Source organism: Sinohyriopsis cumingii, chromosome 2 (assembly GCF_028554795.1).
Source record: "Sinohyriopsis cumingii isolate HCF-2022 chromosome 2, ASM2855479v2, whole genome shotgun sequence".
NCBI classification, from domain to species: Eukaryota; Metazoa; Mollusca; class Bivalvia; order Unionida; family Unionidae; genus Sinohyriopsis; species Sinohyriopsis cumingii.
In genome coordinates, this window is record NC_142962.1 from 7,334,179 (window position 1) to 7,348,760 (window position 14,582).

At 37.4% G+C, this 14,582-nt stretch overlaps 1 protein-coding gene across 3 annotated transcripts; it reads left to right on the plus strand.

The window, feature by feature from the left end:
- The first annotated feature begins 1,487 nt into the window (after positions 1 to 1,487).
- On the plus strand, positions 1,488 to 13,586 carry LOC149804300 (uncharacterized). Of its 3 annotated transcripts, XM_089938587.1 has the most exons (3): positions 1,555 to 1,594; positions 2,452 to 2,542; positions 10,923 to 13,586. In XM_089938587.1, exon 3 carries the CDS (start codon positions 10,931 to 10,933, stop codon positions 13,310 to 13,312), a length of 2,382 nt encoding a protein of 793 aa, XP_089794713.1. In that variant the 5' UTR covers positions 1,555 to 1,594; positions 2,452 to 2,542; positions 10,923 to 10,930; the 3' UTR covers positions 13,313 to 13,586. The 3 variants fall into 3 exon arrangements, with proteins under 3 accessions (XP_089794718.1, XP_089794723.1, XP_089794713.1); XM_089938592.1 differs by lacking the exon at positions 2,452 to 2,542 and having other exon boundaries at positions 1,488 to 1,594; XM_089938597.1 differs by lacking the exon at positions 2,452 to 2,542 and having other exon boundaries at positions 1,520 to 1,598.
- Positions 13,587 to 14,582: the final 996 nt, after the last annotated feature.

Here is a 14,582-nt window from a genome sequence, read left to right on the forward strand (position 1 = left end):
TTCGGCCAAGGGCCAGATTGCATTTTCTAAGAACACTCGAGGGCCGTGTTCTACACAGCAGCGGCTAGGTAAATGAAATTAATGTTAATAAATGTAAGAAACTACTGATTAACATGAAGGTTTTATATAATTTTATCTTTAGTAACCCAATGGATTTCTAATTTTTTTAATTACTGTTCACGGGGCCAGATTTCTGTGTTTGTTTTAATTTGCCCTGAGGGCCGAACAGAACACGTTCACGGGCTGGAGGTTGTGCACCTTTTATATATCGTTACAAGTTCTTTTGTAAGGAATATGTAAATATATCTCTCTCTGTCTTTATATATATATATATATATATATATATATATATATATATATATATATATATATATATATATATATATATATATATATATATATATATATATATATATATATATATCAGCTGTGGAATAAATTCCTGGTAGGTTCTGGACAATGTAACGAGTGCGGGTAGTATGGAAAATGTATTTTTCTTTGTTGTTCAGACCTTAATCCATGTGAGTTTCTGACACGTCTTTGCTGTGCTTATTTTCGCAAAAGATGTATATTTACTTGGGTTGAAGGTGCTGGAGATTTTGACAAGATTTTCGTCTTCGTTTATTGCTTTCTAGTTTTGGTTCACCTCTAATTCTATCCAGCCCGGATTGTACTGATGTAACGTTTAACCATATACATACATACATACATACATACATACATACATACATACATACATACATACATACTGATCACATAGTACACTTATTATCTTCTATTATACTTGCTTTTGTCCAGTGAAAAATCACAAAACTCATTAATTACACCAGGCTTTACCTATGCGTATAATGCAGAAATAATATATAAGCTAAAATAATTTCTGTATCTATCATTTTGGTAAATAAATCAGAGTACGTGTCCTGTCTTTTGACGCCTTAATGCCATATTTTAAATGTTGAAAAGAACCCACACATTTCGCTGTTTATAAGATTCACACTGCGGAGGACTCCTCATTATTTATTAGTGCTGATGTAAACAAAAATGTCGTCTTCTAAATTATTTGGTCTACGGTGCTGATTAAAAGTTCCCATAAATCCAGCGAAAACGGGAAGAACTCTTGATTTTGATTTTCTTTTAGTGCCGCTTCCCACTAGACAGTTTGGCACTGTTTGCTTGCGCAGAAATGAACGTACATACAACTAGTAATTAATTATTACTTTAACAAATTTACCCTAAAAAAGAGATAATATGCTGGATAAAGAGTGACTCTTCCAGGAATAAATCCTTATGTACGGAGAAGATCAAGAAATTTTAATGCAAAATCTACACAGGTTTGTTTTAGCTTCCTCGTTTTAGCTGTTTCTCTAGAGGTTTCGCTGATCTATTATAATGATGACGTAATCACCGTTTCTATGACGTCTCATTTTACCTATTGTTGGTTTTGTGGACGACACAACGACAGGGAACTAGTCCGTAGCCAATGTGAGCGAAAACAAGAATAATGGACCAGTCTATCGCTTTGTAGCAACGACCTTGAATCTTTTCTAGCGCTGTTTCTTTAAAATTGGTGAATGTTGAATATACAAGCCAAAATGTGAGTATGTATTCCCATTTACTCGTTCAGATAAGTAGGAAAATATTAATTCGTTATAAGGAGATTTATAGATACATACATGACAAGCAAAACAAAATAACAGATAAAGCACGTGTACAATTAATGTAGCCTGAATAATTATATAGTAAAGTGAATAAACAATTGTATCCACAGTTAGAGAATTATGAAGCAAATATGAAGAGGATATCTGGAAACGCACAAATAGTCCTAAAACATTCGTTTGTAAACAAGTGTACAAACAGGGATTATGTACATACGCGAGTTGACGTTCATATATAATTTGTCAGTCCGAGTTTCCTCTGACCCTTTGCATCCCATTTTATATATTTTGACATTTATTTCTTATCTAAAAGTTCAAATTTGCCGCCACTGTGCGGTGGTGGCATAGGATAGCTGCTTACTACTGGGCCTAGCAAACTTAAGGAACCTTACATATAGCCATATCAGCATGAAATCAAAAGGAAGACAGGTTTATCTTCTCTGAAATTGCGAGATAAGATTCGTAATGTCTTTAATTCATTGACAGACAAAACTACAAAATTGAAGAATTTTGAGTTGGTCCTCGCATATTTGCATTGCTAGATACATGACTGCCCATATATCGCATCTTATATAAATGACATCAGAGGTCCAATCGTTACTTCAGCATAGACTCACGCATATCCGAGCGAATTTGTTTTGGAATCCCTAAATTTTCTTCTCAATGAAATGCTGAAGTTTCCTGAATACAAGGTCCATCTTTTTAAGCTGATTCCAAACTTCGCAACCATACAACAGTGTTGGAGTAACAGTTTTTTCTTATATAGACTGGCAGATGTTTTTATGTTCATTTTTAGATTTGGAGTGCCAACCACAGGCACTTGATTCTGTCAGTCGAAAAGGGGGAAACTAATGAGAACACCCCCCACCACTCCCAATTAACACAAGGTAACTAACTCTTGCAGTTCACAAAAATAACCCTTCGTTGACTCCAGTCTCTGTTTTATACTATCTGCGTATTTAGTCACTCAGATCTTACATCTCCGTAAGGAAGGCATTGCATACCTTTCCTCCTTGTACCATATAAGTACCTTACTGAATTTAAATGGCCATTGTTACGCAAAGTAAAAGAAAGCAAAAGAGGACGCGACCCTGTCGGAGTCCTTGTCTGATTTTTAAACCATTTGGACCGGTATTTGTAAGCTACAGCCGCTCTTTGTACATTCTTGCACGTATTCCCAATTATCCTGAGGATTTTTGCTTTGGTTCCAATATTGAAGAGATTTAAGAGAATAACACCATCCGAATCAATATTGGATACGTTTTTATATCGATGAAGGCGGCATATCTGTAACTACGGTTGTTGGAGCTGTAGTGAATAACCCCTTGAAGACTCAAAGCGGCTGTAAGCAGTTAGAATTTATTACAACGTATAGTTTCTGCTTGCGCTAGTGAAGTCCTATGGCCAAAATGCATAGAGTAATGACGAAGACGGGTGCTTAAACCTTAAATTTTTGTATGATATGTAGTGGCAATCAGTGACGGACATTATGGTGGAATATCCGACACACTTAAAGTGGGCCTGTAAAACTACATGTGTCACACACTTTTGCCAGGGATTGCATTGGTCAACAGGTATTGGCACGTGTTCGGATTCGACAGACTATGGCGTTACGTTAACTTCTGGTAATATCATCGACCCTCAGTCCTTAATACATTCTGGTAATATCATCAACCCTCAGACTTATATGAACACCTGGGTAATATTATAAACCCTCAGACTTATATGAACATCTGGGTAATATTATAAACCCTCAGACTTATAAGAACACATGGGTAATATTATAAACCCTCAGACTTATACGAACACCTGGGTAATATTATAAACCCTCATACTTATATGAACACCTGCGTAATATTATAAACCCTCAGACTTATACGAACACCTGGGTAATATTATAAACCCTCAGACTTATATGAACACCTGGGTAATATTATAAATCCTCAGACTTATATGAACACCTGGGTAATATTATAAACCCTCAGACTTATATGAACACCTGGGTAATATTATAAACCCTCAGACTTATATGAACACCTGGGTAATATTATAAACCCTCAGACTTATATGAACACCTGGGTAATATTATAAGCCTCAATCTCATTTGAATTCATGTGGAATATCACATGAATTCGGGGTTAATTATATGTTTTGCAAAATATTAATTAATCTATCTGAAACTTTGCCGGAAAAAAAGTAAACCTCTACCTGGATAATTTGAAGAAAAAAAGAAATGTGGATGATGGATGAAAACTAGAATGATGAATGCCTCGAATGGCAATAAATATTATATGGGATGTTCCTCTAATCTCAGAAATGCATCTCTGAAATTTAGGTATATTCTTTTGAACATGGAAAACTGCATACATTCCCCTCTCCAAGACCTTTGGATCAATGCAAGATAAAAACTGGTTCCAACACATGTGTAAATGTCCACTCGTGATATTATAAAAACTGTATTGAAGAAAGAAGAAACAAAAGAGTATGATGTACCAAAGATAGAACCATGGATGTGGCGATAAACATAATACACCTAAAATTGCCCGAAACAAGTAGAAAATTGCCTGCAGTAACATTTTGTTAATTTAGTTAAGATCATTGCATTGAATTCAGTCTTGATGCAAACTCTGGTCTGGTAACTCTAACGAAAATACTCATGTATTTGCCCTAAGTTCCAAATTCTGCAGCATCAGTATAACTACAACTTATAGAAGTAAAGTAAGCTCGTTTAGGTCGCTGAGTAAAATTGCTTTTAAGTCTCATGGAAAGAGTGAAAAGCATGAAAATAATGAAATATCAACAATATGAATAAATTTAGAATACGTTTTCCTTAAAAATGAAAAACGCAAGAAGCAGAAACTATGGGAATAAGGTTATTGACTCCCAAACGGATGTAGCAGAAATAACTGCACCTCTACCCCGTGCCTCAAAAACCCACTCTATCCCTTGCCCCAAAACCCACTGAGCCACAGTGCCTTTATTCAAGCATTGTTTAACAAATATATTGGAGTCATTTTTTTTAAATAATGAAATATTTAATTCTAAAATTGTGTGGGCTGAACATACTATCAGCAACATTTGTATTAAATGGAAAAAGTGCGGGGGGTGGGGGATAATACTTACGGGATGTAGTTTAAATATATTACACATGAATATTATCGCTTATAGTTTCTTATGTTTGAGTAATTTATTACCTTGCTAGAACATTTTGTAGATCGTAATATTTTTTACCACTTTGGTCTTAACCTGTGATTTTGGAGATGTCCTTTTCTTCCTCTGCGTTTTTGTTCAACACAAATTCACATATTCATGTCTCAACTCCTTCATACTCAATTCTATTGCCCCATTATGTTTCCATTTGTCTGACTGTAGAAATTCGTTATTTTAAAAGAGCTCAAGAATTCATGTACCTCCTCGTTACTTCGACACACACGCACACACACACAGATATATAGATATATGTGTGTGTGTGTGTGTGTGTGTGTGTGTGTGTCTTATACCTTTCACTTTTTTAGTAGTGTAATATTATATTATGGTGGTTCAATAAACAGTGTTCATTCCTTTCTGGTCACGTATATGACAAATATGGAGTACAAAGCAAAGCAAACGTAGATAAACATGAGAGTAAAATTGATATCGGGTTTTTACATGGGACTAATGATGTAATTGCCTTCGTGATATATAGTAAATAAGGTTGTTCTAAGTAATAGAATTAAATTAATTTAAAAGCAATAATAACAGATTTGAACATCATTCCAAATTTTCATAGTTTGTATTTATCCGTTATATAAAACAACATATAGAGGATATCGCTTTTTTGAGCAGATATAAGGAAATACTTCACGAGTGAAGTAGGGATATTGATTAGTATTATAATATAGGATTTAGAGTTTCATTACTGATCAAAGTCACAACATTCTACTATTCTGCCCCTCCCCATGACGCTGCCCTCATAACACGTGCACATACCCACGCGTGAACGTTACACAGGTGCCCCTGCAATAAACTAAAGTCATGGGAGATTAAAGACAGTGATCCAGATCAATAATCAACAAAACTCTTATTATTATCCTACTCCGCACACGTCCGTGAAGCTCACAAATATAAATGCATGTGCGGCGCGAATACATACATGATTTTCACGGCCACAATCTTCAGACATGAATGTGGAAATGCATCGGACATAATCTTTGACCTTGAGTGTAGAATGATCAATATTTGTGTATTGCTGCAGACCGATTAATTGTTGCTGAGTGCGCTTTTAGACCGTTTAATATTGACGCACAGAATTTGTGTCATGTTTTAGTGTTAATGGTCCTGGCTCTTGTATAAGGATGTAGACAATTCCGTTCTTCGCGTGCCATTCGTTTCTCAAAGAAAGACTAGATTTAATCAAGAAATGCACAATTCAGGCGTGCCGATTCTAAAAGAAAAATGATACATTTCTTGTCCTTGTGCAAGAGCCAGCTAGATCGATACTCGCCAGTATGAAAGCTACTCGCTTTCTTGTCTTTGTACAAGAGCCAGTTAGATCGATACTCGCCAGTATGAAAGCTACTCGATTTCTTGTCCTTGTACAAGAGCCCGTTAGATCGATACTCGCCAGCATGAAAGCTACTCGATTTCTTGTCCTTGTACAAGAGCCAGCTAGATCGATACTCGCCAGCATGAAAGCTACTCGATTTCTTGTCCTTGTACAAGAGCCAGCTAGATCGATACTCGCCAGTACGAAAGCTACTCGAATTATTGGCTGGTAAAAGTGCTAGCAAATATTTGAGAGATCCTAGACTATATATGCTTTGCCATTTGACGGGACCATGTATGGATATGTACATGTTAAGGCATGGAAAAGTAATTCACAATGGCTAGACTTTCATACTGGCTTATTATAGGGTAGTGCGACTGAATTTTTCCCTCCAGCCTCTTAACTTCAAGGCCGAGATAGTTACAATGTTATACCGCTGAACAGAATATTGCCGGTTTGACTCACACTGGCAGAAAATAATAATTTTCATAATTATTGAGGAAACGTCGATGGTCGAGTTGGCCTAGATGATCAAAATGGCAGCGCAATATTACACAAAGATTCGTACACGAGCCAAGCGGGCTGAAATAACGCATAGTGTTGCTGATGAACAAGCACGTCCTCGCCGTATTGCACTTACAATTGATACAAGTACTTAAATTTGAGTTACTTAAACGCTGTGGAGATTCACAAAATTAACGAGCAATCATTCCGATCGAATATGAATCAGGTAAAGACGCGGAAAAACTTATTCAAACATGTGTCTAGTAATTAGATTGACGTTACAGCAAACGGGCAACTCAGGAGTTAAAACATATATTGTTCTTGGTGTACATTTGATTACGCCACTTATCCATGACGAGGCTGATGGGATAAAAATTGCATATCCGTGGATTCATCTTGGTCCACTTAAACCCTAAGGACCCATTAGTGATGAAATCGACAAAGGCATTGAGAAGATTCTTGAGACACTGAAAATACAAATCAACTGTAGGGTAAGGACTGTAGATATTTGCGTGGAAGTTCAGATGCATATTTCCACATTTAACCCTCTCCGTGGGTTTAGCTACATTTCAACGCCATCGTGGATCTCGTGACGTGAAGTAATTAATGTAAAGAATGCTGACAATCGATGTTTTGAATGGGCACTCCTGTTTTCACTGTATAATGCACGTGACAACACAGACCAGCCGAGCAGATATAAGCAACACCTGGAGAAACTTAAGTTTGTGACTTAGAATTTCAAGTCAGTGATATCTGCAAGTTTTGAGCAACTTAATCTGAGCATGCTAACTATTCAACAATCAATACAAACAGACAGACAGTTTATTATTGATTTGTTATTGTCAAACAGTACAGAGTCGGTCTATCGTTACGTTTCAGTTAAAAACCTACAGCGAATAATATACCCTCATAGTAAGTACGGGGGTAATAAATTTACATGCAGACTTTGTATGCATCCATTAGCACCCAACGGCTGCTTGATGAACTTAACTTTTATTGTGGTTGAATGAGTGAAAAGCCGCAGCGCACTATCACTCCAGAACCCGGTAAAATCATTCTAAAATTAACTGTGGTGGAACTAGAAATGCAAGCACCGTATATGATCTACGCGGATTTCGAATGTCATGACATTTCTTTTCTCCAACCGAAGGTTCTAACGACATTCGGTCAAATGTAACACAAGTTACCGCATAAGTTTCATGCGGATTTTCTTATACAGTAGTCAGACGCGACTAGGAGCTCGAGTGATCATTGTAACAACTTAATCAGGACTCGGTTGAGTTGTTTCTTAAATAACATGAGTTTACGGCGAAACTCCTCTTCAGGGAGCATGGCTATGTCTAACAGCAACATTTGCGAGTTTACCGCAACCACTCGTTGCTGAATTTGCGGTCATGCTTTTGGTTCGTCTAACAAAATATACGTGACAATTGACATGTGTCGCGCTGCATAATCTGTATGGTTATGATGGCCACTTAGCAATGCAAAGAGTCGCGGCAGCATCGCAGGCGCCAATAAGCGTAGTCCCCAACAATATGGCAAATACATGATGCTTAGGTTGAATCAGCTGCAGTTAATTCACTCGCTTTTTAATTTCAGCCTGGACAAGCTAGTCAGTAACCATGCTAATGACTGTTTTACAATCACCTGTCTATATGATACCACTAACCCGGACAAGTTAAAGTTGATAACTAGAAAAGGAGTGTATCCCTACGAATCCATGAAGGGATACTGAAACTCATTTGCTCGCGGATGTCTTTGAGATGTTTCGTGATAAAGCCATGCGTGTTTACAAGACCGACCCTGCTCACTGCTTTTCGTCGCCGGGAACGGCTTCAGATGCACTGCTGTCAAAACAAAGGTTGAGTTGGTATTACTGACTCAATAGATTAACAGCTGTTTATTTAGCGTGGCATTCGTGGCAGTACCTGCACATCACAGCTACTGCCGCGTCAACAACACAAACATGGACGGATATTACTCCGCTGTCACAAACAGTTACACCATGTAGCTTGACCCAACAAATGTTATGGTTGGGCAGTGATGCAGTTCATGCTTGTTGGCTGGTTTTAGTTTGTCAACCATTCACAAGTACGACAGTAACAGTGATAGCGGATACTTTTATGAAGTCGACTTGAGCTATCCAGTCGAGCTTCAGAGTAGTCACAGTGATTATCCGCTAACACCTTAAGTGCTGTCGGATACCGTTTAACTTTTTATGAATATTACCACCGATAACGTGTAAGGCATCACTGAGAAATAAATTTATTTTTAATAAAGAGCATACAAATGTTGATGGCATATCAAAGATGAGTGCTCGGGCAAGCCTATTGAGAAAAGCGCGGGATCACTTGATCGTGGTCGGATCCGGCAAAACACGGAGAAGACGAAAGGTGTCACCTTTTTGTTTTGGGTTTAAGGCAATTTTTTCAGCGCAAGATAGGTTATACATTGTGGCCAGTATAACTGGTGAAAGAAGAATTCGGAGAAAAACCCGGTAAGAACCACCGCCCCACAACAAATCTGATCCGGTCAAAGAAACATAGGATCGGTTTGTAATATTGTATGTCTGTAATGCCTTCGGGCCAGCTAAGAACTGTTCATAACGACTACTGTGCAGTATCAAAATCGTACGTTGGCTATTCAATTGAAGTGGCAGAGCTGAGCGTGGTCTGCTATATGCGCACGAAAAATTTAGAGTATTTTACAGTTTCCACTGTTATTCTCCGTCGGATTACATTTTTTATTGATTCAAGCTCGTATGCGCTCGTTGGAAGTCCAATACCATTCTAGATGAAGCCACCCAATTAGTATCAAGCTTACTTTTGGTGAAGGATTTAAAAGAAAATGAAGTCGTTTCCTTCCTGTCTTGTTCTAGAGTACAAGAATAAAATAAATTTGGCAAAGGTTGTTTATAACTATTGCACGCCAGATGTTAAGAGATGTTCAGCTTCGACGCTTATTAAGGGTAGACGCTTATTAAGGGTAGAAAATGCACTCAGATTTTTTTCAAGGTGAGTATCTGCATATACTCGGGCCAGAGACGAGAACTTTGTAAAGTTTTACACCGCCCAGCCAATTTTTATCCGGTCAAGACGAGAGGACAAGTTGTTTTCCCGAGCCTTGTAAATAGCATAAGCAGTATTGCTATCCCTAGTTATGCGGCTACCTTAGTTTCTTAAAGTTATGGAGGGCCACTCGCTAAGCTAGTTTAGTCAACACTAGCTTTTGTGCCATGTTAAAGAACCTTCAGGTGTTCAACCAAGTTTTCAGTTTGGCTTGACGATCTTCCATGTACTGAACCCAAAGTTTTGGAGAGTAATATGTTATACAAGTTTCAGTTTCCTATCCTACAAACAGATCTGTAGTCAACTAGATATAGAATACTGGCAGAATTAATTCATTCCTATATATAATATTTAGTTTTTGGTTTCTCTTTTGAAGTTCATAATCACCATCTCGATACTAGTATTAGCACAGGGATGTCCGTCTCACTCTGTACCTGTGTAATGACGCTATACTCATTCTTAAAGATACAAGGTGAATGATAGTACTTTCAGGGCCGTATTAACAAAATTGTAGGCTTTGGGCAAAGCAACGCACTGGGGCCCCCTACCGGCCCTACCCACCCACAGGAATTCCGCTAGATGTCACTATCTTTTAAAATTGGGAAGCGTGCTTCCCACTGCACTTTTAAAGAAAATTAAATTGCCAAAAGGTCTTTTAATATTCATTAACAATATGGGCAGCATGATGCCTTTAGAAGCGTGAGGTCCTGGGCAACTGCCCAGTTTGCCCATGCCTTAAGACGGCACTGAGTACTTTAGGCGTATATAGCGTCAACATGTTAAATCTGAGTCTTAAACAGATGGGCTGATTCAAAGACAATGGAACCAGATAGGGTTATAATCCTGATAATATTACATATGAGATCCCAAACGGTGACTATAACACTGTTGCTAAGGATGAAATTATTAATTCGTGTGTGGGAAGAACGTTTTTGAACATCATGTGGCTCAGAAGGGTTTTCAGAGAAGAATGAAAATCACAGGCGTAGCTAAATTAACCCACCGTCTGGATGTAAATACTGTGTTACATCGTCAAAACCACTAAGATCCTAATCTACCTATTGCAATCATTTACAGTATGAGAATTTACATTGTGAGATATGAACTTATTTATTTTAATTATTCTAAACGTTTTTTAACGACCTTTAACATTGATGATTTCTTTTTAAGTGTGAAAGATGGATACTCGAGCTATGGCTCAAAGTAAGAAAGAGCAGTGCGAGTTGAAAGGAGAGGAAACTAAACAAAATGAATTTCAACCACTTGAACAAAAAACAAAAGAGAAAAAGCAGCGCAGTCCAAGCAAACGATCTCAGGTAAAACTTATGGTAGATCATGAAGATCAGAGCAGCCCATACATACAACCACTGATAAAAATTAAGGCACGGCACAAACAGCAGAAAAGTCCATCCAAAACACAAATGATTAGGGAGAATGTAGAGCTCAAAGAACAGAGTAGCACATGCACACAGCCTCTGATAAAAGACTTGGTAGAGTACAAAGAACAGAGTACCCTATGCACTCAACCTCTGATTAAAGAGTCGGCAGAGTACAAAGAGCAGAGTACCCCATGCACTCGGCCTCTGATTAAAGAGTCGATAGAGTACAAAGAGCAGGGTAGCCAATACCAGAAACCAATGATAAATGAAAAGGAAGATGAGAAAGAACAAAGTAATCCAAACAAGCAATCGCTGATAAAGCTTAAGGTAGAACAGAACAGCCCATCCAAGCATTCGCAAATACATGGGAAGGTACATACAGAGCAAAAAGAGCAATTAAGTCCCTACCTACAACCACTGATAAAAAGGAAATCCGAGTACAAAGTGCAAAGCAGTTCAAGCACACAACCGCTGAAGAAACTTAAAGTAGATCAGAAACTTGAAACACAACAGAAAAAAGGATCGGGGGATGGAGAAAGGAGATTGGAAGATAAGCAAAGCAGGACAGAGGAAGAAGAAACCACACTAAAGGAGCAGAACATGGTGATAGAGAACATAGATCACAATGATCAGGTTATAGAATTAGAGAATGTTGAGGATAAAAGAAGATTGGATGATGGGCAGAGAAAAAGAGAAGAGAGGTTGAAGGACATGCAGAGAGAAGAGGAGAAAAAAGAAAAGGGGGGTACAGTGTATGAGCAAAGTAGGAAAGAGAAAGAAAAGGCAATGTCTGAGGAGGTGAAGCAAATGAAAGAATATGGAGAAAATATATGGATGGAGGAGGTACAGATAAAAAAACTAGAGGAAAGAAAAATGATGGAAGAACAACAAGGGAGTGAGTTGAAAGGTGAGGCTAGGGAAACAAAGACGCAACAGCAATCGAAAGAGGAGCCAGAGAAAGAACGGCTGAAGGAGGAGAGGCGAAAGACGAAAGAGCCAGTAAATAGAACTGAAGAAAAGCTTCTAAGAAGAGAAGATGCTGAAATCAGGGAAACAAAGAAGTATCAAAAAAGGACACAAGAAAATGAAAAGGGTAGGCAACAGGAAGAGCAGAACAGGAGTGAAGATGAAATAAAGACGAGGTTGGAAGAGAAGCAGAGACAGAGTGAGCCGAAACAAAAGAAGGAAACAAAAGAGAAGCCAAAGGAAAGGAAAGAGAATGAAAATACAAAATTGGAGGAGGAAAAGGTGAAGGAAGAAGTACAAGAGAGCTTCAAAGAGAAGCAGATAGGGAGGGTGGAAGAAGAACAGAAGAGAACGCATGAGGAACAGAATAGGAATGAAGGAAAAGAAAAAAGAAGGCTTGACGAAGGTCAGAGAAGGAAAAACGATGAAGAAGAGGGTAGACTGGATGAGTGGAGAAAAGAGATAGAAGAAAAGATACAGTTGGAAGATACGCAAAGAAAGATGGAGGAGAAAGAACGGATGGAAGAACAAGAGCAGAAAGAGATAGAAGAGACTGATAATGAAATGCTGGAGGAGGAGCATAAAAATAAGAAAGATGGAGAAACGGAAGGATTGGAAGAGAAACATAAAGGACGAGTGGAAGAAGGAAAGATGAAAACAAAGAAAACGCAGAAAAGGAGTGAAGAAAAAGAAAACGTTAAGATGGAGGAGGTTCAGAGAAGAAAGGAAAAGAAAGAAAGTAATAAATTTGAAGAAAAACAGAAGAGGGACGCTAATAAAAAGGAAAAACCCAGGGATCAGCAGCAAGAAAAGGACGTGGAGGAAAAAAGGGTGCTTGATGAACAGCAGAAGGTGGAAAAAGAAAATATAAAACTGCAGGACGTGAAAGGAAATGAAGATATGAAAATGAGCGAGGAGAGAAGTAGAGAAAATGAAGTACAGAAGATGCTAGAAGAAGAGCGAAGTGCAAAGGAGGAGGAAGACAAAAGGTTGGAGGAGAAGCAGAAGAGGAAAGAGGAAGAAACGAGGAGGTTGGAGCAGGAGCAAAGAAAGATTGATAAGGAGAGGAATTTAAAGGAGGAACATGTGAATAATGAAGAGGAAAACAGAATGTTTGAGGATAAGCAGAGAATGATGAAGGAAGATTCAAAGAGGCAGAACAAGACAGTGGGCCCGAATGAGGACAAGCAAACACGTTGTTGTTCTGTTCTTTAGTTGTATGTATCGTATCTGAAAATGTATATCTGTCTAATTAATGACCAGATCATAAATCCTCCGTAGAAAGAATTTTTTAAAAAAAGAATGTCACCTTCGTCTATTTTGATATTCTTTTTCAGTACTTGCATGAAATAAGTTGTATATTTGTTGTTGTGAAGGGTTCAAGAAACATCTTACAACATTTCTCCCATAGCAGTGTGTATTATATTACCTAACCCTTTCAAAGCACGCAAAAAATAATAACTCCGGTTGAGATACATGAATATAACAAGCCTGATTCTCTTTATTTCAGAAAAATGCATCATCAGAGAATTTTTGCTTCTTACCTTAAAGGTGCTAAAGACAACAAGAACGAAATAAAAATATTTTAGTCCCTTACAAATAGCAACATTAAAACTATACAGGAGGCACTTTAACTTGAATACTCTACAAACGATAATTGATACCCCATACGAACGAGTTTTGTGTTCCCTGCACTACATACATACATTACTTATCATGATTAAAATAACAAGGGTAACTACAAAATAAACAACGAACTAATGTAACTATACAAATTAAGTATAAAAAACTGAATGCTTATTATGTTATGATGACCAATGACCATTAATAAGCTTTTACGGTACTCAGATCAAGTAAGATGGATGATTGGTGGTGGGTGAGATGCATCAGAACTTAAAAATTATTTTTTCCCGTGGACTCCTCAGAAATGAATCCGAAGTAAAGAGGCCCCATTTGGACTAAAATTCTTAGTAATTATACTCAGATTAAGACTTTGCGTTATCTTGGCTATGATGTTTATCACAATATTTGTATTTTTTGTGAGAATAGATATTTTACAAAGGATGAAAAATAACACTTCAGTCCTACAATCGTATAAAATGGAGTCATTGTATTCTTGCAACTCAGTTGAAGAATTTCTCAAATTTGAGAAAATCCTCCATTTTTCTTCAGATATAATGCAAGATTACTTTATATATCTAAATATTTAATGTCTGCTTCAAGTTTAGGAATAAACTCAAATCTCAACCAGTCAGTAACAAAGAAATTTAAAAATCCGAAGTTGAGGACAAATTTAGATGTTTCTTGGCCAGTTTAAATTTCATTCTAACGGAATGAATTTTTAAGAATAAATAAATCTATGGCTTATCACCATCTATGCCAAACAATTATATTGAATCACGCTGAATAGGCATCGCTGTTATTGCATCCTATTTTAGTCCATAAGAAAATAATTCATACGGTTTTTTTGTCCATGAGATATGCT